Below are 26,547 nucleotides of genomic sequence, written 5' to 3' on the forward strand. Positions count from 1 at the left end.
GCAGCTTTGAATGTCTTGCAATGAGAGTGAACACTATGTCTGAGCAGCAGGGCCATGTCAGACAGGCAATTGCCCCCATCCCTGCTTCTCTATGGTGGGAGCTGTAATTTGCTTGGTGTTGACTACTTTGGCGTGTCAGCCTTGCATTTTATACTAGAAGTGCCAGTTAGCCTGCACTGGGCCTAGGGCCCCTCATGCAGAACTTGAGGCTACTTTCTGATAGGAATGAGTTTCTGGAAACGTGTGTCCATCAATGGCACTGACTGTTCTATACAGAACTTGAAATTCTTCAAAAGGATTTGCCACGCACTTCCTTGAGGTCATGTTTTGGTGTTAAAATGCAGCATGGCTTTTGTTCCATAAAAACTTCTGTTGAGGCCGTAGGTGCTTTCTGTTTTTGAAAGATCTGTTTCATTGATTTGGACAGAACACTATTATGTTCCAAATAAAATGCTGTTTGTGTAGTTCGGAATAAGATAACAAAGCTTCCCTCCCGGCAGCAGCATTGTAATGGCTATGGCATTATGCTGCATGTCTTTTGTTGTACTGGAGACTGGGTGAAAATTTCAGTAATGAGGTGAGGTTTGAAGATGATGGATTTTCTCACTGGGATCATTATGAATACTTGTGTGGGAAAGCAGACAGTCCTCTTAGCAAGGAACATTTTGAGCGCTTGACAGAGAATAAGCTCTTGAAGTCTCATAAAAGAATTCAAGTGATAAAGTACATTTCAAGTACTTTCCTTACCCTAATTTTTAAAGTATGCCTTGTTCTGGAACTCCTGGCTCCTACCATCTGTTCCTGGGCCTACTATTTTGCCCTTCCATTGACTCCTACGAGTGAATTTGTTTAACAACTGCATTTTGGGTAACTGCAAGTTGCAATGGGGGCAGGACTGGGAAATGGAGTTGTTATGTAGCGTAACCTGTTTTACCCCTCTCCCCACCCCTGACACACACAACGTACGTAAGCAGGACTTAAACTGGCTGAATAAAAGTAAATAGTGGTGTAGGGCAAGCTCAGTGGAGATGCGAGAGAAAGACACTACAGCCGTGTTTTCTTGCAGATCAGTAACTGGTTGAGGAATGGGAAAAGAGTAGGAATAAATGGGCATTTCTTCCACAGAGGGATGTAGAAAGTTGACACCCCTCCAGGATTGTTATAAGGTGCTCTCACTTTACACTAATTCATAAATGACCTAGAGTTGGGGTGAGTTGTGAGGCACTCCAAAGGATCTCTCAAAAGTGGGTGAATGGGCATTAAACTGGGAAATGCAGTTCAAAATACCCCACCCATCTGACTGGGTTGCTCCAGCCACTTTGGGTGACTTCCAGCATATATAAAAACATAGTAAAGCCTTCAAAAGCTTCCCTATACTGGGCTGCCTTCAGATCTTTCCCAAATGTTATATAATTACTCATCTCCTTAACATATGATGGGAGGGCCTCCCACAGGGTGGGCACCACTAACACGGCCCTCTGCCTAAGCAAATGTTGAGTGAGAGCTCATCCAAATCTTGTCCCACCATTTTTCTCATGGTTGAAAGCCTAGTTTAGTGCTGAATCAGAACAGATGGCAATTGGGTTTTTGTGCAGATTGCTGTTTGTCCCAATTTAGTACTAAAGAGCAGATTTTCCTGGGCTTGGGGTGGGGGAGCTGCAGGGCAAAGGCAAAACTGCTTGGACTCATGCTTTCTAGGCTTCAGACAAGCAAAAGTGTGGTCAAGCCCTGGTACTGTTAAAGATCCAGTTTCGAGTAGAACTTGATAGTGAACATGAAAGAACAGCATTTGCTGTGTATCTGAAGGCTGGCGAGGCCTTGAGACGCACAGTGCAGGATCATTGCAAAAAGCGAATGGATGGATGCTAGATAATCGACCAGGCCAAAAGAGAGAGAGAAAGCTTCAGATCTTTATTTTCTAATCGAATATTGGGTTTTCTCATGGAGAATCCACAGCCTTCCAAGATTGGAAGATTGAGGGAAACAACAGAAATTCTTCACACAGCACATAAATCAAGCAATCCGCTACTGCAAGAGGTACCGATGGCCACCAAGTGGAAAGGCTTTAAAACAGGCTTAAAACTCCCTGAGGATAAGCCTGGTCAGTGGCCACTAGCCACAGTGGCTGCGTCCAGCTTCGGAAACACCCACTGCTGGGGTGGAGATCGCAAGTGGGCAAGACAGCTCCTGCGCTCATGCCCTGCTCCCACCTGCGCGGCGACCGCAAGAGCACCATGCCGCAATGGAAGGGTGACTGAGCTGCAGAGACCTTCTTCACGTTCTCATAGACAGCCGAACTGAATTATAGAATCATAGAGTTGGAAGGGACCCCCGGGGTCATCTAGTCCAACCCCTGCAATGCTGGAATTTTTTGCCCGACATAAAAGTTGAAGCCACGTCTCGTAAGATTAAGCGACTCATGATCTACCAACTGAGCTATCCCAGCTAGCAAAGCCCGGTATGGTTTCATATTGGATGGGATGTTATTTCCCCGCCGCCGCCCGCAGACATTGGACGGGATGTGGAGTTTCCTGCATTGCAGGGGCTGGGCTAGATGACCGCGGGGATCCCTTCGAACGCTGCCATTCTAGGATTCGTAGCCTTGCACGCCCGGTGGGCGGAGCCTCCACTCTTGACGTCACTGCGTCTCTGGCAGGACACGTAGCGCGCAGGGCCAGCGCGGCGGCGGCGGCGGCGGCGTCTCCGCCTTCCGCTCCAGCTCCGCCCCATTTCCCCCTCACCGGAAGTAGCCCCTGCCGCTGAGAAGGGAGGAGATGCTACGTAGTTCCGGCGTGTCGCTGGCGGCTGAGGAGCGAGAGCGGAGGGGTGAGGGGGAGCCGTCGGAGCCGCTTGCCGCCGTCGTTGGTCGAGGCTGCTGCTGCCGCCGCCCAGTCCGGTAACAGGGAGGCGCCGCTGGGCGAAGGGAGGCCGCGGGGGAAGGCGGGGACTGCGGCGCGGGATGGGCGTTGGGCCTGGGCCGGCGAGCGGGCGGGCGGCCGAGACGGAGGGAGGGAGGGAAGCGAGCAAGTGACACGCAGGCGAGGTGGGGGCGGGGAGGAGTGGTCTGAGGAGGCCGAAGCCGGAGGGAGCCGCTCTTTTCTCTCTCTCTCCCCCCCCCCCGGATAATATATAATTATATTTTATATTATATTTATTATACATTATATTATATTATAATTATAATGGATGTATGTTTGTGCCTGTGTCTCTCTCCGTCTGTCCATTGACCTCTCGGGACCGGCTCAGTGTTCCTCTCTCTTTCTCTCTCACTCGGCCTTAGCTAGAGAGCCTTTTCCTTCTCTTACGTGGCTTGCCGGGATTGCCTCCCTCTCCTTGCTGTCTTTCTTTTTTTTCTCTCTCTCTCCTCAACTCCTTCCTCCTCAACTCTCTCCGTCGTTCTCCTTTAGTTTATTTATTTTTGGGGTCCCCGAAGTCCCCAAGGCTCAGCTGCTGACAGCCCACCTTTCTCACTTCCATCCTTCCCCTCCTCAAAAACAAAAAGGGTAGGTGGGGTATTAATACTAATGCTAATGGTGTTGTAATGCTAAACCGGTGTTGTAAAATCGGGGCTGGAAAGCGCGAGTGCCGAAACAGTGGAGTAGTGACCTCTCTCTCCCCCGCCCACACAAAAAATGGCAGTCTGTGCCCGTCTCTTGAGAATGAGGGTGACATCTGTGCATTTTTTGGTGGGAGGGAGAGGCATGGGTCTTTGGCTTGCCACCCTGGTTGTCCTCCTCCAACTAGTTGCTGGCTTGCGTTGTAAGGTTATAGTTGGTTTGAATAGCCGGAACTGCTAGCAGTATATTCCGCCCACCCGCTACTCATCCTTGGTTTTGGCTTCGCCCTAAAGCAGCTTGCTCTCTGTAGGATTGCCACCTTTATCCCTTCGCTCATAGGCACTTTCGTTCCTTAAAGAAATATATGGGAGGCTCCCAATTCGTGGCAAGTGAATTCTGTTCACCTGTTGGGTTTCTGGTTATTATGTAATCTGGTTAGTCACAAGGGGTAGGGGTAAAAGAAGGCAACCCAGACTTGGCATTTGGATTTTATGTGAGTTTTGATGAAGGAGTGAGTGATGCTGTTCTCTTCTTGGGAGTGTACTGTAACCCAGGGTTTCCCAAATGTGGGTCACCAGCAGTTTTTGGACTACAACTCCCATCATCCCTAGCTGGCAGGACCAGTGGTCAGGGATGATGGGAATTGGTAGTCCAAAAACTGCTGGAGACACAGGTATGGGAAACCCTGGTGAAACCTTTGTAAATTTATGTTAAAAATACTCCCCCCCTCCCCAGTAACTGAATAGTTTGACAGTTAACTTTTAAAATAACCAAAATGTTTTGAGCCATAAGCCTTTCTGGAATTCATGCCCTCTATCCTAGAAGTCATGGAAGTTCATTTAGTTTATTAGTAGTAACAGCAAATGCACTCTGTAAGTGCTGACAATAGTTTTGTTGTCAGAATCACAGAAGTTGGAAGGGAACCCAAGGGTCATCTAGGCCAGTCCCCTGCAATGCAGGAATGTCAACTGGTTCAGACTTCAGAACCTTTTCTTGGCATCAGTCTGTTTTGGGGGCTGAGCACTGACTGATTAAGCTTGGAATTCATGGTATCCTATTTGCGTAGCCATGTTGAAATAAGGAAGGATTATTATCTGGTAATGCTAGACTTTAGACAGAAAAGTTGGTGGGTAACTTGTTCAGTGTTCAAATTTATGAGGAAAATGTCCCCACCCTAACCCCTCCCAATTTTAGCCAAATTGTGTGCCCTGTAGCCTTTGCTTTGCATTCCACTCCCTCTTGTAATTCAAGCAGCATTTTTGTTCTAACATTTGGATTCCATGCTTTTGAATTTATAAATACATTAGAAGTTTAACATTTGGAATTAGATGAACTGAAGAAGATGTGGTCTGAGCACCAATTAAACGGCCTTAATATTGGTATCCATGGGTACTTTTTGTAAGAACATTTGTGAGCATAATGAGTGTTATTGTGTGTTTTGTGGGGCATGATTCACCTGCTGTGGTCCATACTGAAACAAGGAACAACTTTTCTCACCCTCAGTTAAGATGAATGTGTATCCATGCATTCTTCCATTGTATCCTGAGAGAAATGGATGCCAGTGGCTTATGTACCTTGCTTGAGTGTTCCCTAAACACACTAGCTGCAGAAGGAGAAACTTTATTTGTGTTCACCATATGCAGTGACAAGGCAGGGGATCCTCAGCTATATGGTAGTTGGGGCACTCGTTAGCCTTTTACAAAGGCCCCTAAAGACTTGTTTTGGTGTATAAACCTCAAATGAAAGACTCCCAACCAAGAGAAATCAATTTAATTTCTCTTCTATCTTTTCTTTTTGTGATTTGTGGGGTTGTCACTCAAAGTCTTGCATAAGAAGTAATTTATATTTGGAAGCTTCGGGAAGACACCTCGTAATATTTCTACTAAGAATAGAACTTGACTTCATATGGGGTTAGAGTAACCTGCTATGCATATCAAATATGCTGGTACAGAGAGTCAGTTGAAAACATAGGAGCCATTGTGCAAACTGTTTAGCTTATATTCCCTGCTTGAGGGAGGAAGTGTTGATTTGTTCCTGCTATCTTCATAGCTACCACTCAGTTTTGTTTTTTCTGCTGGTCCCTCTTAAATGGCAACTTTCTAGTTCATAGGAAATTATGATAGCTGAAATGTTCTGGTATATAGCCAAAATTGACAAACAGTTGCTTTTATTTTTCTCCTAGGCAATTGATCTCCCACAATGTCATTCATATTTGAATGGATCTACAATGGCTTCAGCAGTGTTCTGCAGTTTCTAGGTAAGGCTTCAAATGTTCACTTATGAACAGTTCTCTTGGGCTTAGTGTTAACATCTAAACTGCTGGTTTTCACACAATCTGCTACTAGGAACTGAGAGGTGGTGGCACATTATCTGATGCCATTTTGACCCCTCTGACTTTTATAATTCTGAATGTGTCATTTTACTCATTTGCCCTAGAGACCTTGCTAATTTTTAATTTCTTAAAACTGGCTACCTACAGTGGGTCTCAAATTTCAGCAGCACCCTGTGCAGTGCCAAAATTCTACAGACTCCCCTAACCCTCCTCTGCTACTTTGCAGTCCCATCTCTAGTTGATTGGCTGCAGCTCTTCAGATTTTAAGAAAGGAAACCGTCCTATCCCCACCAGGAGATGCCAAGGATTGAATCTGAGATCTTCCGTATTTAAAGCACATGTTGTACTGAGCTATGATCCTTCTCCCCTTTTCCCTCTTGGCTAACTTCACCAAATGTATTGGAGTCTATATGGAAGTAATTGTACAATTACAAGGAAAGGGTGGAGACACCATAGCTTACAATTCTAGGAGACTAAAGGGCACAAAAACCTGTGTAAGAGGGGCAAGCAGCAAAACTGAATTAAAACAGAAGACTTCTACTTTGTATAGTACCTAAGAGGTAGTAAAGGTAAAAGGTAAAGGTACCCCTGCCCGTACGAGCCAGTCTTGACAGACTCTGGGGTTGTGCGCCCATCTCACTTAAGAGGCCAGGGGCCAGCGCTGTCCGCAGACACTTCCGGGTCACGTGGCCAGCATGACATCGCTGCTCTGGCAAGCCAGAGCCGCACATGGAAACGCCGTTTACCTTCCCGCTGGTAAGCGGTCCCTATTTATCTACTTGCACCCGGGGGTGCTTTCGAACTGCTAGGTTGGCAGGCGCTGGGACCGAGCAGCGGGAGCGCACCCCGCCGCAGGGATTCGAACCGCCGACCTTTCGATCGGCAAGTCCTAGGCGCTGAGGCTTTAACCCACAGCGCCACCTGGGCCCCTTAAGAGGTAGTAGTCTGTCTTAATTTCAATACTGTACAAGTTAGAAAGCTCAGCCCTTCCACAAATGCTCCCTTCTTCCACTAGTAGCACCGGCAATTTTCTGTAGAAAAGCATCTGTTAATGTGCCCAAGGTAGCATGGATATTCAACATACAGTTTTCAAGATCCGTTTTTTAACATGCTGCTTTTTACATGCTGCTTTTCTGTTCTGCAGGATTATACAAGAAGTCCGGAAAGTTAGTTTTCTTGGGTTTGGATAATGCAGGCAAAACCACTCTTCTGCACATGCTTAAGGACGACAGGTTGGGTCAACATGTGCCTACCCTGCATCCAAGTAAGCTTTACATAGCTTTGGGTGGTGTTATCTATTAAGGTCATTTTTTAAAAAAATAAATATATGCTACTGTATGTTACTAGACTACTTAGAGCAGGCATGGCCAAACTTGGCCCTCCAGCTGTTTTGGGACTACAATTCCCATCATCCCTGACCACTGGTCCTGTTAGCTAGGGATGATGGGAGTTGTAGTCCCAAAACAGCTGGAGGGCCAAGTTTGGCCATGCCTGACTTAGAGCCTGGCATGTATGTTTTAAAAAAGTTGTATAATAGCAGTTCTCATTGCCTTGAAAAGTAAGGCTTATAAGCCTAATACCTAATAATTTTATAAAAAACTAATAAGAGATTATAGGGAACTGTGTCATTAAATGCACATTATACCTGGTAAATTTTTATAAGCTAGAATTAAAAACAATTCCATGTCATTTGAAGAATTTGAAAGTTTAAGAAGTAATTTTAGACTTAGGTGGTGCTTTAAGGCTAGGGTCTTAGCCCTTCAGCCATTGCTAGAGTCCAGCTCCTCAGCCACAAACAGCTAATGGCTTGGAATGATGGGAACTGCTGCTGTTGTCATTGGACTGCATCTGAACGGCAGCAGGTTGGCCATCTATGGTTTTAAAGTCTGGTTTGTCCTGAATGGCTTCTCTTAGATGCAGGCATTTTTATATGTGAGAGAAACAGTACAACCAACCAATACCGGAGTTCATAAAATATTTTCCTTCTTTGCTGCAGCATCAGAAGAACTGACAATTGCAGGAATGACTTTCACAACTTTTGATCTCGGTGGCCATGAACAAGGTAAGAGCAACATTTCCCATCATGTGACTTGCGATTGATACGTGTTTCTGTCTTGGTGTTGGTTATTTTGACATAGCAAATTATTAACTGGGAGTTTTAATTAGCTGGTCATGAGGATGCCATCATGGTTCTCAACCTTTTTGGTATGGTGACTCTTCCCCCCCCCCCTGCCAAAGTCCAAATTTCATTGGCATGGCAACCAACAATTTATGTTGTTGTTTTTTCCTCGCTGTCGGTTTATTGTTAGATGAATTTTGGATCACAAGCTAGAGTTTGTGGACCTCTTGTTGCCATGCTTTTCTCCTCAAACCATACTTTCCCCTCTTTGCTCCACACTTGCATGATCTTGAATGATGTGACAACCCCTGTTCTCAAAGAGAAGGGACACACTTGATACGAAGAGTGCCCTTTCACCACTCCCACACATCCAAAATAAACCTTTGGGTCTTTACTCCACACCTCCCTTTGTGGGGGGAGTTTGAAACAACACATTTTTATACAAGCCAAGTCTGTACATTTTTTATAAAAATACAATTTTTGTTTGCTCTGGGGATATCGTAATACTTGATGTTATAGCAACGTCCACCATGAAAAGAAGCTCGCAGTTAAGTCAGTCCAGATGCCCATCTAATCCAGCATCCTGTGCTCACACATGCTAACCAGATGCCTCAGGATGCTTGCAAACGGGACCTGAGTGCACTCTCCCCACTTGTGATTCCTAGCAGCTAGTATCCACAGGGGGACTGTCTCCAGTAGAGGAGGTGGAACATAGTTATTGTGGCTAATAGCCATTCTAATCCTCCTTACGGAAACAGCTCTCTTGCAGAAACAACCACATGGAGATAAAATGTAGCTCAGTTTTTTAAAACAGAACAAGTTGGCCTCAAGAAATGGCCCTGAAAATGTGAAAGTACTGAAATTTTGAAGCTAGTTCACATAATGTATTATACTTTTTAAATTACTGAGCATAGGTGTGAAGTGAGCGCTTGCCATAGAAATAAAGGAATTAAGGCACCCCAAGGGTTATCTAGTCCATCCCCTGCACTGCAGGGAAAGAGATAAGCACATGCAGCAGCTACTAGTGACGTTGTTGACTTTGATTATAATGGCAAGCTGGAATTTGAAAATGTGTCGAGAAACACTCTTGACCAAAATTCTGCCCTTCTTGGGTATTGTAGCTGGTGGCTGTGTTATCTTTATAAAAATGTTTTTCTTTCCCTTTTAGCTCGGCGTGTTTGGAAGAATTATCTACCAGCGATTAATGGGATTGTCTTTTTAGTGGACTGCGCAGATCATGCACGTCTTTTGGAGTCCAAAGTGGAGCTTAATGTATGTAGCCCCCCCCCCCTAGTTTTACACAGCCAGTTGGAGCCTGTATAGAATCTCTCTTCCGTTCTGTCACCCGAAGAATTGGATCTTAAGACTGTGTGAAAGAGAAGAGGTGTCATAATGAGAAAAATCTAATAAATATAAAGTGGAGAATGAAAAGAAGGCAGTAGTAGTTAAAGCATCTAAGTTCTAGAAACAGTTTTAGGCCTGAACATGCTTTTCAATAAACTTCTGTAGGACTTCACTGTAAGTCAAGTGCAACTACTGTGATGCCTCACTTTGTACAGTAGTGCAAAGATTTTATGTATGATAATAGACAAGAAACTGTTTGGGATTTATTGAGAATCATTGCTGCAGATATGTTATGACGCACATGTAATTCTCTTTTTCCTATTAGGCACTAATGACTGATGAAACAATATCAAATGTGCCAATTCTTATCTTGGGTAACAAAATTGACAGACCAGAAGCTATCAGTGAGGAAAAGCTGCGAGAGATTTTTGGGCTTTACGGGCAGACCACAGGAAAGGTAAGACGTCAAAGCTGGTCATAAAAATAAGAAAATAGATATACTGTATTGCAAGACTGATATCCTTTTAAAAGCTCTCTCAGTAGAGTGGTATTTCAAGATCCAAGTCTTGAAATCTGAAGTTCTAATGGCTTTTAAAATGCTGGAAAAGGACAGATAACAGGATTTCAGTACAGTGGTGCCTCGCAAGACGAAATTAATTCGTTCCGCGAGTCTCTTCTTCTTGCGGTTTTTTCGTCTTGCGAAGCACGGCTATTAGCAGATTAGCGCTATTAGCGGCTATTAGTGGCTTAGCGGCTTAGAAAAAGGGGGAAAAGGGCAAGAACTCGCCCGGCGTTTCGTCTTGCGAAGCAAGCCCATAGGGAAATTTGTCTTGCGAAGCACCTCAAAAGACGGAAAACTCTTTCGTCTAGCGAGTTTTTCGTCTTGCGAGGCATTCGTCTTGCAGGGCACCACTGTACATCTGTGTGTGATGCAAATATTAGTAGTTTTACTAGCCTACTAAAGAGGTTAGTAGCCTGTGTTTCTGTGCTAGCCCAGGAAGAGGAGAAACTTCTTAAAAGACTAGTGGGGAAAATTGCCTTCTACCAAACAGGCTGACTGCCTTTCTTCCTCAGCCAGTGCAGGAATAAAGAACTCTAGCAGAAGAGGAAAACAAGAGATCCCTCCCTCTCCACCAGCCCACTTTCTCACCATGTAATTCCTGGTCACCAATGGCTACCAGGCAATTTGTTAAGTAAAAGGCTAGTTTTAGTCAAAGCTATAATAAAAGTACAATTGGTCAAGGAGAACTGCAAGAGCTCACTTCTGTAGAATAGCTTTATTTGGTATATTTGCTCCTTTTTGGAATTCTTTCTCTTATGTGCAGTTAGAAATGACCAATCTTGTATAGTATGTGAACCCCTGGCTTCCCCAAAAAGAAATGAACAACAAAATCACCTGACACTTTAAAGACTAATAGATTTATTGTGTCATAAGCTTTCCTGGTCTACTTCATCAGATGCATGAAATGTTACCTTCAGTTGGAGGATACATATATACATGGGTGTAGAGAGAGAATTGTACAAAGTGGGCAAGGACAAATCTAGTGTGACAAATCTAGTAAAGCATAAATATATACAAGATCATTCACAACAGCAATCGTTACTAATAACATAGGAAGCCTTAAGTCATTGTGTTAATGAATGCCTACTAAAGAGCATGCATTATCTAGATTTAAAGCCTAAACAAATCAAATCAAGCTTCTCCGATTTAACCATTTTCTGCTTGAGTCTCCATTTGAAGTTCCTTTATTGGAGAATAGCAACATTCAGGTCAATAGTAATGCCTTAGGAGATTGAATTTTGCATACAGCGATTTCTTAATATTGCCATTTTTGTTGTCCAGTTGGGTTCCATTTATTTTTACATAGACTGTACGTAAAAAAAAAAAAGAACATTGCTGGCTGATAGATATACTGAGATTTTAAAATGTGTTGCATATGTTCATGCTTGCCTGACCTCTATGGGTATACTGCAAATTTTATTTTTGTTTCTTGCATTTGTGTACTGCATACTATGTTTCAGTCAAGGTAGAATTTACAATTCAAAAATACAATTTAATATACTTGTGAAATTTACAATTTAAAATGCTTACAATTAAAAATAGCTCAGCTGTTTGCAAAAGGGGTTTCAGACAGCCCTACGCTGAGTTTTGGCTGCACCAGACTACATGCCAAACTGGGGAGGAATTTACCTTACTCACCAGCTGATGAGGGTGAGTTAAATCCTGCTGATTTGGCTGTACACATCAGTTCCCAACAGGGGAACTTGTGCACACAGCCGACATAGAATCAAACATTGCCCATCAGGTGATCACACCCACCCACCCTGTTGTCAGTTGATTGGCAGGTGGGTGTGTTTTTAAAAAATGGCATTGCAGGCCAAATTTAAACCCCAGTGCACCATGATTGGCCTGCAGCTGAGAAGTTCCCTACCCCTAATTTTTAAGAAAGTTTTGTTTGTGTTTGAAGCCATGCGTAACTCTTTTACTGTTTTAAGAATTCCGCAACTGAGTCTCTGTGAATGAATTCTTGTTTGACTCTAGGGGAATGTGCCACAGAAGGACTTGAACACACGTCCCATGGAAGTGTTCATGTGCAGTGTACTGAAGAGGCAAGGCTACGGTGAAGGTTTTCGTTGGCTATCACAGTATATTGACTGATACTTGGAGAGAAATCTACTCCTGGACTGATCCTGTTCACAGCTTCCTTATGGACTTTTCTATTAGAACATGGAAGGCTCTCCAACCGCATACTGGCAATGACCGAGAGACTCCTGTCTTCACTTACCCAATATCACAGTGGTGACACAATTCTTTTCCCTTTGTCTGGGAGATAACATTCTACACACTGGTGCAGGTTGTTGTCACTTCCAGTTGCCATTGTTTCCCATGGAAACCATGGCTTTCAGTTACAATGGGGCTGGTGAGTTGGAACGCAAAACTGCACACAGCGCTCTTAATGGCTGGAAAAGAGAACCTGTCTCACCACTGTGGCCAATTGACTTTGGAAAAAGCAATTCTATTTTTTAAAGAAAGTGTTTAATGTAAACGGTGTCCCTTTATATTTCTTAAGTTAGCATTCATTTTGTTTGGGCCAGAATTCGATAGGGTTTTTAATAATCTATTTAAATGTTATTTAGGTAGAGAGATCCCAAATTACTGAACCAGCTATCATGATATTAATAATCCTTAGTGAACAGAAAGATGGGCTCAGTTGCCCTGTAAGATGGTTGTGCTGTCACACTGTTCGATCATGAAGATGGTGCTATTGGGACTGACTTGTGCAATGATTTGTTTTCTTTAATTTACAGGGGTTTTAGTTGGGGAGGGAAATGGAACGCACATGCAGACACACTTGTTTTAGCTTTCCATGTCATTATGCATAGGAGTCTGAAATGCGGTTAATCACCTTAGCCCACCTCTCAAAGTTACCACCACTTCCTTTGTCGGCAGTCTTCTTATCCCCCTTCTCTGCAGCAGCAGTGGAACATTTGTCTCAGGCTTGTGATATGGTTTGTTCTACATTGCAGGCAACTGCTGGAAAAAAAATGCAGTAGAAATCATGAGTTTATTTTGTTGGGTTACTGTAGCATTAAATTTTTCCACCAAATGCATATCATAATGCTGTTAATGTAAACTAACCCTGTTTCTTTTATATTCAACAGAGCTTGTGTTTGAAATTTCATTACTTGCCTAGACATCTTCATTTTCCATTTTAAAGAAACCACAAGTAGACATCAGTCTCCTTTAAAGGAGTATGATGGGGCTTTAGCTGAAATTATTTTAGTGCTCGCTGGCAGTGTATTTCACTGATAGATGCAAGAGATTGGTGGCTCAGAGTCTGAAAACTCTTGAGGTGACTTGTGTGCTAAATTTTGTTACAGAAGATGAAATGCAAAATGGCAAAACACCAGAAGAACTCTTGTTTTTGTGCCATAGGCACTTTTTCTGCTGAAAGGTGCACTCTGTTGCTAGGACTTTAGGTTAACTTGATTATTAGTTCCTGTCATCTAGCACCTTTTGTCTCCACATCAAAATCTTTGAAAGGGAAATAAGTCCTTAACATAACCATTAATAGTTTGAAATTCCAGTTTCTTGTGCTGGTGGTGTGAAAATCGTTTTTTGTTTTTTAAAAAAACATCTGAGTTTTGCCACATTCACTCAGCGCTTGGGCATGTCAAAATGTGTTGCTATTTACCCAAACACTTAATGGATTCCACTGAAGCATGTAATGCAGCTGTAAAGACAGGAAAATTTACAATTTCTCTGCCAGCAAGAGGAACAGAATGTATTCCTAACATGGTACACTTAAATTGCACCGGTTGATGCATCTGACTCCCAGGGTAGTTTAAGCTGAACCATCATTAGAAAGAAGCGTGTGACAGTAAACTATTCCTGAAAAGCATAACTAGAAGTCTGATCAGGATCAATAAGGCTCTCTTTCCACTTATAGAATACTTGTAATTCTTGACCTGTTTGCAGTGTCTTCACCAAAAATGGCTGCATATAGCATCGTCATTGATTTCTCTTTTAATCTTGTCTCTGTGAAGCCTTTTGATTTTACAGAAGCTTTTCAATCTGTAAATATCTCCCCAGGCCACCGTGCCTATAACTGTGTGGCCAAGGAGGTGTAGAGAACCACGTCAAACTACAGTGGTCATGCAAACACACTTGACTTTAACCGATCAGTTACTACATTATTTGAATCTCCAGTATTGACCACCTAGAGTTCTCCTGTTGGATGTTACATTCAAGGAATGCTAATGGAATTGTTCTTGAAACAATATGCGACCTGGTAACCCCTTACCAGAAGTGACATACTCCAGTTCCATGCTTAAAGGGAAGACCCCAGTGAACAGAGCTATAGAATTTGTGCCCAGTAGAGGCATAGTTTTCTATGAAGGTGGTGTCTCAACCACTGGAGAAAGTACTTGTGAATAGCTCTGACCTTTCCCCCCTCTGCCTTGCCATGTATTGTCATTAGACAAGTCTTAACTCCTTGCAATGTATGGATATAAAGTTTAATATATACTTTAGAAACTGGATTACAGATTGGAAGGCAAGAGAACATGTCATTCTGTTAGCAAAATGTTTTAACTTCCCATTTATGGAAACGTGAAACATGTTTGCAGAGAAGGTTTGTCTGTATCCAAAACATTTTAATAAAGTTTTTTTAATAAAAAAACCCCAAGAACAACCCATCACACTTAGTGGACTGAGTCTGGCCATAATCCTAATACATTAGAAGTTCATATGCTGACAAAATAAACTAGTGATAAAAGGTGTACAGTTCCTGATCTATAATGGCATTTTAGATGCATGGTTTTAATAAAAAAAAAAGTGTGACTTGAAGGTAGTAGAAAGTATGTCACATAGTAGTGTTAGCCATCAAATATGTTCAGTTACGTAACTGAGGGAGTTAATAATATATTTTCTGGCATGTGAAGCTCTGAAGCATGTTTAGGTTAGCTGGTTGGTTCAGAAGAAAACCTATAAAGGAAAAGGAAGCCCTTTCTGCATGTGGAGTTGCTTAAAAAGAACGAGATCGAAAATTCGTTAACAGGTTAAAGCCCGATTCAGAAGTTAACACAGAAGTAGAGCCTGAACAAGCGTATAACTGGTACAGTTTCTGTTTGTATATTTCAGCTAGTTGCTATTACTTAAGTGGCCATTTAAATAAAAATGAAAATTAAAGTAGATTCTATTTAAGATAATGCAAAAAAAGTATTCTTTATTGCAGCTTTTGCTCTTAGATGTACATTCTTTCATAACTGGGTGGAAGGTGAAAAAAGTGCTTAGTAGCTGCAGCTGAGGGGGAGGGAGGAAGATCTGGAGGTGACGGTGCCAGTTGTTTTGTGTACTGGGTGTGGGTTGCACAAGAGAGGGGAGGGTGCCTGGAAATAGCAGGGAAGGTGAAAAGAGCTTGGTAGTTGCATGGGGGGGGGGGAGCAAGCAGGAGCACAGCCCCTAGTAAAAAAGCAAGGAAAAGAGTTAATCACCTGTCTAAATAGGCCATTCTCTTCATCGCATACATGTTATTTGAGTAAGATCCTTGCGACCATCTCATTCTGTGCATTTCTTTAAAAGTTTTGCATTTTCTCCCAAGCCATATTGGGGGAAGGCCGGCACAAGAATCTCCCTGCCCCAACCTTAACTAACTTGATGGGTAAAGAGACTGCGGTAACGTTTTGCAACCTCAAGCAGCTCCTTAAATTCTTTTGTGGCAGATATGGCACACAGATTACCCAACCTGCTCTGCTGCTTGAAAGCATGCATATCTAAGAGCAAGAGGAAATGCAAGAAAGGACATGTTTATGCGAATCTTGAATAGAATCTACTGCTCTAATTTCCTAGTAGTAGTGTGACATCTTGCATTTTTTTAAAATTAGGAAATTGCTTGTTTTTTTCAGCCAATGCTAGGCAATGCAGGGGATAAGGAAAGTTGTGCACGTGCTTGGTACAAACCAGTGTTGCCTAGCAACAGCCTGGCTGGGCTGTAATTTTGCAGCTGGACCCGCTGCCAGCATGGGTGAGTAATGGAGTCTGAGAAGTCAGGAGGCAGAGAGGTCTCCCTTCTCTGCAAAAAAAAAGGGTTCAGCAGCGGCATTGAAAGGAATTGTGTATAGAGAGATAAAATAATTTTTAATAAGACAATTAGCAACTGAAGTAAATAATGGCAGGGAGATGTGACAGTTTCAAGGCAGGGGATAAAAATACAAGTATGAAAGGAGACGGGGAGGAGAATTTATGGGAGGTGAGTAAAAACAGTTTGACAGGCATGCAGGGAGGAAACATAGAACACAGTCTTTTTGACTTAAAGCCTCTAAAGCAAGTTCTTCCTAAAATGGGGAGTGGATTCAGAGTACCTCCGCAGCTAATGTCTATATTTCATAGACTCATAGAAGTGGAAGGGACCACAAAGCTCATCTAGTCCAGCCCCCTGCAATGCAGGAATTTTTAACCCAAAGTGGGGCTTGAACCCACAACCCCGAGATTAAGAGCCTCACGCTCTATGACTGAGCTATCTCCCCCTCTCTCAAGACACTGCATGAGCCTCTGAACTAAAATAAACATGAACACCTGAAATGAGAAGCCACCTGCTCCATCTGCCTGCATTGTTTTCAGAACCCAATGATGGCCATAGACTGCGGGCGCAATTTCTGCTGGGACCGCATTGCCCGGTGCTGCGAAAGGCCTAGTGCAAAATGTGTTCTGCCTGCCTGCATTGCAGAAAGCGCTTTCCCTGGCAGAACTTCCAGCCCATCAGGCACCTGTGTAATATCAAAGAGTTGGCTGTGCAGTGCGGCATGCGGCAAGCAAAGGAGAACAAAAGCTGTGCAAGAGAAACCAGGAACCCCTGAAGCTCTGCGAAAAATTATCAAACATCCATCTGCGTGGTTTGCAACAGGTCCAGGGTGCATAAAGATCACAGCATGATTCCTATAGAGAAAGCTGCTCCAGTTCACCAGGAGAAAATACATCACTGTTTGCAAACTCTGGAAGAAGAGAGACACAAGATTTTGTCATTTAAATTAGATGTAGCCAAGCTAGGATCTTCTGGCAAAAACCGAAGCTGAGAAGCAAAAGCTTGTGTTGGAATTGGAGAAGCTCCACCAGTTTCTTGAGAAAGAAAAACAGCTGTTAACCCAGCTGGATTGGGAAGGAGAAAGAAGAGCCATGTGGCTTAATTTTCTGAGATTTCCCCTAGGTAAAGGTAAAGGGACCCCTGACCATTAGGTCCAGTCATGGCCAACTCTGGGATTGCGGCGCTCATCTCGCTTTACTGGCTGAGGGAGCCGGCGTACAGCTTCCGGGTCATGTGGCCAGCATGACAAAGCACTTCTGGCGAACCAGAGCAGCACACGGAAATGCCATTTACCTTCTCGCTGGAGTGGTACCTATTTATCTACTTGCACTTTGACATGCTTTTGAACTGCTAGGTTGGCAGGAGCAGGGACCTAGCAATGGGAGCTCACCCCGTCATAGGGATTCGAACCGCCAACCTTCTGATCGGCAAGCCCTAGGCTCTGTGGTTTAACCCACAGCGCCACCCGCATCCCTTTTGAGATTTCCCCTACCAGCACCCTAATCAATGAGCTGGAGCCGAAGTGTCAGGAGTTTCTAGCTGGGCTGCTGCAGGATATTGGAAATAACAGGTGCATTAGGGGCAAATTTCAGTTTCCGGCTCCACCCGGTTCTTCAGAGCTCAGTGCAGTGCATAAGGAATTCTCCAAAGAGAGAGTGCATCGCTGCAAAGGGGAACTAAGGAAGTTGAGAGAGACTTTGACTGAACAAAAGTGGATAAATGAGAATGTGATGCTGAACCCCACAACAGCTCACACTCGATTTATTGTGTTTGACAGTCAGAAAGCTGTTGCACGGGGAGCTGTCCTACAGCACTGGTAGATTCAACCCCACCCACTGTGTGCTTGGCTCTCAAGGATTAACATCAGGGAAGCATCAGTCAACAGTGGATGTGAGCAAGGGAACTTCCTGGGCTGCAGGTGTGGCCAGAGAATTTGTGAAGAGGAAAGGACTGCCAAATATTGTCTCTGAGGAGGGAATCATGGCTGTTAGGCCTGGGCGATGTATCAGTATTAGGGCTGGGCAATACCTGCTTTTCAACATTAAAATAAACATTGCGATATTTCAATAATGCCTGAAGCTTTGTAGAGGCAAAAATGGTGATGTCCTGGCAACTGCTACTACTTATGGGTCTGACTCCGAAACTGATAATTTTCTATTTAACCTTTAACATACTGTTACAACTGTTGTGCTACTTTAAACATTATCAGTACAATGGTACTATAGCCTGTTTTCTGTAAAATTAAAGGGGTAGAAAGAATCTAAATCTGATGGCTGGATAGCTCAGTTGGTTAGAGTGTGGTGCTAATGCTAAGGTTGCTGGTTCAAACCCCATATGGGGCAGCTGCATCTTCCTGCATTGTAGGGGGTTGGACTAGATCACGGGTGTCAAACACAAGGCCCGCGGGCCGAATCCGGCCCGCCAGACCTCATCATGTGGCCCGTGTAGCCGCTGCCGGCCGCCAGCCTTCACCTTTTATTCTCGCTTTTTTTTTTTTTTTGACACAAGAAAGCCGCCTCTTCAGCGCATGCGCGGCAGCCTACAAGCCAGAGAACGCCTGCCCTCTAGCGGCGCCGCGGCCCCCAATGAATTTGAGTGTTTGACACCCCTGGACTAGATGATCCTCAGAGTCCCTTCCAACTCTACACTTCTATGAAAAGACAAGCGTTTACTCAATGATAGCATGCTTAACTAAACCATTAAAAATTTATGGAGAATATAGTACTGTTCTATGCAGTTTTGTGGGCAAAGTCAAAATTCACAAAGGTAGTAGATTTAGAAAAAAAAATTAAATAAACCTTCGTATGATTATAAATGTTATTTATTTTCAACAAATTCAAGAGTAGTTTAAGTCTACTTACACCACCTGTGGGATGATGGCAGAATCGCAGAGTTGGAAGGGAGGGACCTCTGAGGGTCTTCTAGTCCAGCCCTCTTCACTGATGCAGCCGTGATAGGCTGCCATCCAGCCTCTCCCGTAAGAGAGCAAAGGCAGCCAGTTAAATCTCCCTCCTCCTTGACTTAACCCATTTGTGACACAAGGAACAAGAAGGCTGTAAGGTCATAGCAAAAAATATGTGCTTTTTTTACTCCTGAGTAAAAAATTCCTGCGTTGCAGGGGGTTGGACTAGATGACCCCTAGGGGTCCCACCCAACTCCACAATCCTACGAAATCCTGGCTCTGTGCCGCGGCGAGCTTCGCTTTACTTGGGAGGCTCTCCCCTAGCCCCGCCCCCGCCCTTGAGCAGGCAAACCAACCAACCAACCAGCTCCCGATTCTGCCAGGAAATCTTCCTGCTGAGCCGCAAGCAGCCAATCGCGGAGGAGGTCCGCAGCACGAGCCGCTGCAGCCAACCGCAGCTCGCTTGCCCGGGCAGAGTAGCCAATAGGAGCGGGATCTTTCCCCCACCTGACCTTGCTCGCTCGGCTCCGTTCTGATTCCGGCTGCGGCCGCTGACTCGCGCGCTTTCGAAACGTAAGGACTTTGCCCCCTCGAGCTGCGCCGGGCAGAGTTCTGTTTACGCAGGGCGCACAGGAGACGGGGATCTCCGTGAGTTTTGCACCTGCTCTTTCCAGCTAAGCGAACAGATCCCAGGGGTGTGTGGGGATCATCCCGGGGCAGTCCCCACGTGCCTCCTTCGCCCGAGTTCTCTTGCACAACTTCAAAGCTGCGCCCTCCCTCTGCAAGACTCTGATCCCCCTCCTAAGCTGCTCTTACTTCTTGCACCATGCCGAGTGGATTTCTCTCCCGTTGCTGCTAAGGAAACGCGTTCTTCCTCCCCGCAATGGCCGAGGCTCTGCGGTTGATAGCAGAGAAAGCTGGCTGTGTCGTCCGTGTTTCTCACGCGCGCGGATCTGTGCCCCAAGGACCCTGGAGTGGCAGCGGCGTCCTTTTGACGCCGGACCCGGCCATTGTCCTCTGCCATGGGTCCGTCTTCTCTCCTTTCCTCCTGTCTGCCGAGCACCAAGCCTGGGCCCAGAGTCGATTTCTGCTCCCTGATAGCTTCCCCCCGGACATCCAGATCCAAGTGCTTAGGCCAGCAGAATGCAGTCTTAAAGCTCTCAATAGGAACTGGCTAGGCGGAGATCTGGTGGGAAACACCCCAGCCTTGAGATTCAACCCGCTTTCAAATTGGCACGAGACACCCAGCGGCCTCCGCTGCCACAAGGCCGAACTCATCATGATGCTCCCCTGTGTGCCCTTCCAGGATGCTTTCTCCAAACTCTTCAACTCCACTGAACAGTGGCGTTTTGGCACAGAGATGGAGGTTGAAGAGGAATCCAGCGCCCTGGAAGACGAGGCACGTTCCCTGCCCTGGTTTGCCCTGCTGAGGATCTTGGATGGTGATTCCCATGGTGTGGGCGGTGTGAGCTGCGTGGCGGCTGAAACGCTGAGGAAGGGAGACCCAGTCTTCGCCTGTGGCTCCCCGTTTGGCTCCTTCTGCCCGGACATCTTCATGAACACCCTCAGCAAAGGGATCGTGAGCAACACATCTGGAGAAAGCAACGCCCTAATCCTGACCGACGCTCGCTGCTTGCCCGGCACCGAAGGGGGCGGCGTCTATGCGCTATCAGAAACTGGCCTTCACTTGGTCGGGATAATCGTAGCTCCGCTTTGCTGGAAATCCAGCGAATGGGTTGGTCTAACTCTGGTTTGTGCCGTCAACAGTATTCTACATTGCATCCGGAGCGCCCTTTCTGGGCCTCACCGGGCTCTGAAAACGTGGCTGAACCCCTTGGAACCTGTGGCCAAGTCTCACGGAAAGACGGTGGCCAGAGGTGGACCACATCAGCAAATGCTGGCTGCTGTGGTTTTGGTGGAACGGGGCCTCACCTGGGGATCGGGCGTGATCCTGAACTCAAGACTGGTGTTGACCTGTCGACACGTGGCCAACGGCGCAACAAGTGTCTGCGTTAGGTTGCAGCCCAGCCACGGAAAGTATGTTTGGATTCTCACCTGTACTGAGAGATGCTGAGATCAAGTTCTGTTTGCTTTGCTGCATCTTCTAGTCTCTGCAAGATTTGACACTTGAGCATTCAAACCTGCGCTGCTCAGTCAACAGGGTAGACCTGGGTTTCTTAGTGGGCTGGAGCCACAGGGGTGAGCAGTCTGGGTATTTGCCAGATGTTGATCTTGTAGAGAAGCAAATCACACAGCATCTAGAATCCCCATTCAGTGCACTATATTAGAAATTGAGAAACCATCACCTGTGAATTGGAAAGAGATAATAAAATTGAGTGTCAATATAGTGGACACTTCCTTTAAAAAGGAATTCTGTTCGCTTCATATTTTTACAGAGCCACGCGGGGCACTTTTTGTGTGCCCATAACGCCGATGCTTTCATACATGGCTACATATTTCCAGCAGTGTGCATCTTCCAAGTAGAGTGGTACCTCGGGTTAAGAACTTAATTCATTCTGGAGGTCTATTCTTAACCTGAAACTGTTCATAACCTGAAGCACCACTTTAGCTAATGGGGTCTGCCGCTGCCCAATTTCTGTTCTCATCCTGAAGCAAAGTTCTTAACCCGAGGTAATATTTCTGGGTTAGCGGCGCCTGTAACCTGAAGCGTCTGTAACCTGAAGCGTCTGTAACCCGAGGTACCACTGTATATGCACTCTGGGGAGTCAGGATTGTCCATGTTGTAGGAAATGTATGTTTGCCACTAGGTATGTTGACTATTTCTGAATGTGCAGATCAACCCAAATGTGGATAACTCAGTGAGACTTGTTTCTAACACACTTCACAGGGCATCATGAAAAACATAGTGGCGTGGCTCTCATTTATGCTGACAGTGCTTGTTTAAGAGAGTTTCCCAAAGGATTTCATCATCTTAATAGTTAGGCCAGTTGAGCAATGCCAAAAATCCTGGCTTACTGCAAGTATCTGTATCTGCTGTCTCCTTAACGCTTCCTTCTGTTTGCTCCTAGGAGTTCTGTAGCTAAAGGGAAAGTGGTGTTTGCTACCAAGGACTCTTCTCCCTATGATGTAGCACTGGTAGAATTAGAAGATGACCTGCCCACTTCTACAGAGCCCGTCCTGGCATCAGAGTTTTACAAAGGTGAGAACCGGACACTCCGCCCATCTCCTTTGGGTCACTGCTCATTGGTCTTGTGGTTTTATTGTGGGGAAAGACCCTATAACATTCTGCCTACTAAATCATTTTGATATGGGCTGTTCTATTGAAAGTGGTATTAAAAAAAAAAGCTTGCTAGACTCCTTCCCCCTGAGTAACTTCTGTTGAGCAAGTACAAAGTCTAAGCTTTGAAACCATTTTGGGGTGTGAATATGTCCCCGTTGTGCCTGATATGCTCAGTCAGTAGAGCACAAGACTCTTAATGTCACGGTCGAATGTCACGGTCGTGGGTTCAAGCCCTACAGTGGGCAAAAGATTCCTACATTTTAGCGGGTTATGTGGCCCTCGTGGTCCCTTCCATCTCTACAATTCTATGATTCTATAATTCTGTGAATAGTTGAATTAGATGATGGATTCAGTTCAAGTGACCAAAATCAATCAATCAATCTTTATTATGGTCCAGAGACCCAACAAATCGTTACAAAGCAACGCACAATTCAGACATTCTACCTCCAGGTTAAACAAGCATTTTGTTCAGACTTAAAGATACTGATAATTGGTTCTTGCATGCTATAGTATTCCCAATCTTTAAGAGTACGTTAAGAAACGTACCCTCCAATTATAGGCCAATTAGCCTGCTTTCAATAATTGGGAAGCTGTATGCCCGATTCCTCAGTAGCAAACTGACAACTTTTCTAAATGAACATAATATACTATCTGAAGCCCAGGCAGCCTTTCACGAGAACCATTCAACATCAGACCACTGTCTAATGCTGTCCTTCCTAGCCAAGAAGTATACCAGGCCTCTACAGGGTAAACTCTTCGTGGCCTTCATGGATCTGAAATCAGTGTTCGATTCCATCCCCAGATCCCAGCTATGGTCCGAATTAAATGTGACCAAAATCAATACAATATGTTGCCTGTGGCAAGCAGGGCCGTTGCTTTCTGTACTTCATTTTTTATTAAATGTTATTAAATTAATTATTAAATTAAACTCTGATTTACAATACAAATCTCCTGTTTTGGGAAGTCTAGGAAGTCACTGGAAAGAGATTGGAAAGAGACTTAGTCTAATGTTGCACCATGGATCATGGTCTCCAAGGAAGATGGGGATGAAGTGTTGATGGCAAGTCCTTTGCTGGCTTCCGTTGTGGCTTGCTTCTGAGCTCTCCTGCATTTATTGTTGAGAGTTCTTGTAGGATTTTGTATTGTTTCTCCCCACTGGGAACTGTGCATCTCAGAACTGCTTCCCCCGTTGCAAAGAAACAGGGAAACGGAAAGCACAAACAGCAACTTCCGTTGGGTGGTAAGGGCAATTTGTGGCTCTTCTTCCTTGGAGAGACTTGGGAGTTTTGCCATCTCTCTGTGATACACAAAGTGGACTTTTTGTGCAGTTTTTCACTGCTTTGGTTTGTGCTCTTCCTGCAGGAGAAGATGTGAGTATCGTTGGTTTTGGCGTCTTTGGCCAGACCTGCGGCCCATCGGTAACATCTGGGATCCTGTCAGCAGTCATTACTGTAGAAGATGAGCCTGTGATGCTTCAGGCAACCTGTGCAGTTCATGGTGGCTCCAGCGGGGGAGCCCTGTTCTCCACGCACAGTGGGAAGCTCCTAGGTACAGCCTCTCTCTCCTTGTTCCTTGCTCTCCCATGATATGTAGGCGTAGGGATTGGTGCAAGGATGGAATCCTGTAATCTCATACTTGCTGCTGTGAGGAAAGCAAGTTCCTAGTCCTTAGTGTGCAGTGAGCTGGGTTAAGTGTGGAAGCAGTACTTGGTGAAATCTTGTTCAAGGCTGCTAACATTTAAACAACATTGGTCTCCAACACTGTCTCTGTGTGCATGGGATGGATTTCTCCTAGTGCAGAACCTTCCTCTCTTCCCACTTACAGTCCTCACCCACCCTCAAAATCTTCTCTGAAGTGTGGGGGAACTAGCAGAATTTGGGGGGAACATCATGGTGGCTGCAAGGCGAGGAGGGTGGAGCAAAATCCCACCACCCAATTTTAGAGAATTTCCCATGCAGCCCCATACAATGCATCTCCTCACTGTTGAGGGGGCCCCTTCTAACCCTCTGCAGAGGGTTTTAGGAAGGGGAAGAGAAAGGTGGCTGTTGTGAGCTCACACAACCCTTTTTACATGCCCGGCAGATTAAAAGCAGCAGTTCAGTAGGCCAAATGCCTGCCGAAAGGAAATGTCTGTGGGTAGTGGAGACCAGGCAATTGGACAGGGCCAAATGGGTCTCTTGTGGTAGAGACTTTCCAGAGTCTAGGACCAGCTACAGAAAAGGCCATGGAAATCAAATGCAAGGAGGAGCTGGGTTCTTTACCCCAATGATGCATGCCTGGGTATGGTGTGATTCATAATCCTCATTTGTCTTTGCCAAGCCAAAGTACATTACACAACTTTCTCACACACGTGCACTGAGCCTTTGATAATTGGTTGTGTGTAGCAATGCTCTTTATAGGTTTTTATTCTTGCCAACCGTATCTGATCACAGAGGCAGGTTTGTTGTGGGGTGATTTTATCTCTCGATTGCAACCATGTGCAATCAAAAGGTTGCAGCTCTGCAGGATGAAGCTTTTTTATTCCTCTGAATTATGAAATCCCCTTTTTTAATAACAGACTCTAGTTGCACAAGATTTCCTCAAGGTCCTCTCCACCCGCTTCCTTGCTCAAATACTTGTTTAAGTAGCCACTTCTTTGCAATTTGATTTTGGGTCCTCCAGATGTTTGGGAATACCTAATATTTTTTCCCCAATGGCAGGTATCGTTGCCAGCAACACGAGGGATAACAGCATAGGAGTGACGTACCCTCACTTGAACTTCAGCATTCCTGTCACCGTTCTGCAGCCGGCCCTCTTGGAATACCTTCATAGCAGAAGCCTGCGCGGCTTCCGGGAACTAGACAGGGTGAGCCACAAGATCCAGGTTGTGTGGAGACTCCAAAGAGAGCCTGTGGAGGGACCGCTCAGCAAGCTCTGAAGAACTTCAGAAGAGAGATGATAAGCATTGTTTATCCATACCCTGGTTGAGCTATATCTAGATCAGGGCAGTCCAGCTTTGCAGACGAGGTAGGCCGCAAAAAGTGCTTGTGGGCCACACATTGCCTTGTCATGCAGGTGAGGGGAGAAAGGCCTAAATTTGACTCCCCCCGGCCCTCGTGTTGCCTTCCCAAAGCTGGCTAAACAAGGCGCCAGAGCCCTAGAGCCCTTCCACCTCCTTCCCAAAGCTTGGAAAGCGATAACTAGGCTTTGGGAAGGAGGAGGGAGAACTCTAGGTACCTGTCAGAGACCTCAGGCCTCCTTCCCAAAGCCCAGTGCCTCCTGACCTGGCTTTGGGAAGGCAGTGTGAGAACCAAAGGGGGCAGCAAAAAGCATTGAGGGCCACATGCGGCCCTTAGGCCTATATTATTGGGCCAATGAACCATGCTTATGGGTGGGCTTGAAATCAGCTTTCCTTGGCTGATTTCAGTAGGGCTGAACCTTTTGCCCTCGTTTCCCATCATGCCCCTCGCTGTGTCCTTCGCTTCTCCAAATCTCACTTGAGCATCAAAACGCCCCCTGTTTCCCTTGAGCTCGTCTCTGCCTTGCTGGGGGGCTCTCTCCTGCAAACCCCTGTGTGCTGTTTCCACCTGTCTTCTGTCCGTTCTTTTTCTAAACCCACCTTTTCTGTAGACTTCGCTTGGCAGTTGTCCTCTGTGCCCCTTGGGAAGGGGAACCTCTGGCTCTCCTGAGGTTGTTAAGACTCCAGCTCCCGTCAGCCGCAGTCAGCATGTCAAGGATCCAGTAATCAAGGATGATGGGAGTTAGCCTAGCAACATCTGGGGGTGGTGGGGTTTCCCCTCCCTGTCTTGCCACTTCTCACAAAAAAACCCTACGTTCTCTCTCTCTCACACACCCACACCCACACACAGAATCAGATTTTGTACACATCTGCATTTGGTTATATGTATCCCCTGGTACCCTTTCCTTCCTCTGTTGCCTTTATGCACGGATGAAATTTCTACTGTAAGCTCCTGGAGGCTGCCTGGATTTTGATTATATAAATAAACGATAACATAACTGCAGTCCTAGCATTCTATATGAAGCTATATGACATCTTTTATTAGTTGGTTGTAGTGTCCCTGCTTGCCACCAGGTGGTGTCACTGTTCCAAACACCTATGTTTCTAGCAGTGTCTGTGTCCCGCCCCCGCCCCCCCCCCCCCCCGGATTTCAGTTTGCTGAAATTGCTTTTTAAGTTTTCAGTCAATAACCTTTTATGCAGAAGTTGTTTGCCACTGTCTCTTGTGTGCAAAACGAAATGAGCTTATTTCAGCGGCTCTCTCTTGCCCGTTCTCTCTGGATCATTCATTCGTCGCAGAATTGAATATTTACGAGGAACATAGATAATGGTTCTTTTTTCCTCAACAAGCCCAGTGCTTAGCCACAGAGAAGAGCTGCGCTTTTAGAGGCCCTGACTGTGCCCAGGGAGATCAGTTCTCTTTCCATGATGGCAATGTTCTCCCTTTTCTGACAGGGCCCGTGTTGCTTCT

At 45.3% G+C, this 26,547-nt stretch overlaps 2 protein-coding genes and 1 pseudogene across 3 annotated transcripts; all 3 read left to right on the forward strand.

Moving 5' to 3' along the window:
* The first annotated feature begins 5,733 nt into the window (after nucleotides 1–5,733).
* Nucleotides 5,734–13,035, forward strand: SAR1A (secretion associated Ras related GTPase 1A). Its single transcript, XM_079976497.1, has 6 exons — nucleotides 5,734–5,814; nucleotides 7,034–7,153; nucleotides 7,886–7,951; nucleotides 9,177–9,280; nucleotides 9,678–9,809; nucleotides 11,895–13,035. Exons 1-6 carry the CDS (start codon nucleotides 5,757–5,759, stop codon nucleotides 12,009–12,011), a joined length of 597 nt encoding a protein of 198 aa, XP_079832623.1. The 5' UTR covers nucleotides 5,734–5,756; the 3' UTR covers nucleotides 12,012–13,035.
* A 2,840-nt stretch (nucleotides 13,036–15,875) lies between these two features.
* LOC307217430 (zinc finger protein RFP-like) lies at nucleotides 15,876–18,043 on the forward strand (annotated as a pseudogene). The gene is made up of 3 exons: nucleotides 15,876–15,879; nucleotides 16,444–17,051; nucleotides 17,373–18,043. The product of its transcript is annotated as a zinc finger protein RFP-like (transcript).
* Nucleotides 18,044–19,364: 1,321 nt separating this feature from the next.
* Nucleotides 19,365–26,080, forward strand: TYSND1 (trypsin like peroxisomal matrix peptidase 1). Its single transcript, XM_079976347.1, has 4 exons — nucleotides 19,365–20,875; nucleotides 21,868–21,998; nucleotides 23,442–23,627; nucleotides 24,779–26,080. Exons 1-4 carry the CDS (start codon nucleotides 19,722–19,724, stop codon nucleotides 24,994–24,996), a joined length of 1,689 nt encoding a protein of 562 aa, XP_079832473.1. The 5' UTR covers nucleotides 19,365–19,721; the 3' UTR covers nucleotides 24,997–26,080.
* Nucleotides 26,081–26,547: the final 467 nt, after the last annotated feature.

The sequence above is a fragment of the Podarcis cretensis genome, assembly GCF_951804945.1.
Source record: "Podarcis cretensis genome assembly, chromosome: 5".
Taxonomy (NCBI): Eukaryota; Metazoa; Chordata; class Lepidosauria; order Squamata; family Lacertidae; genus Podarcis; species Podarcis cretensis.

What these genes read in the sequence shown, in the direction of transcription:
- SAR1A (XM_079976497.1), top strand. Translation starts at nt 5,757, where the DNA reads ATGTCATTCATATTTGAATGGATCTACAATGGCTTCAGCAGTGTTCTG. An exon ending in CAGTGTTCTGCAGTTTCTAG is followed by an intron (nt 5,815 to 7,033) that starts GTAAGGCTTCAA and finishes TCTGTTCTGCAG; the next exon opens with GATTATACAAGAAGTCCGGA. An exon ending in AGTCCAAAGTGGAGCTTAAT is followed by an intron (nt 9,281 to 9,677) that starts GTATGTAGCCCC and finishes TTTTCCTATTAG; the next exon opens with GCACTAATGACTGATGAAAC.
- TYSND1 (XM_079976347.1), top strand. Translation starts at nt 19,722, where the DNA reads ATGGCCGAGGCTCTGCGGTTGATAGCAGAGAAAGCTGGCTGTGTCGTC. An exon ending in GGCATCAGAGTTTTACAAAG is followed by an intron (nt 21,999 to 23,441) that starts GTGAGAACCGGA and finishes CTCTTCCTGCAG; the next exon opens with GAGAAGATGTGAGTATCGTT. An exon ending in GCACAGTGGGAAGCTCCTAG is followed by an intron (nt 23,628 to 24,778) that starts GTACAGCCTCTC and finishes CCCCAATGGCAG; the next exon opens with GTATCGTTGCCAGCAACACG.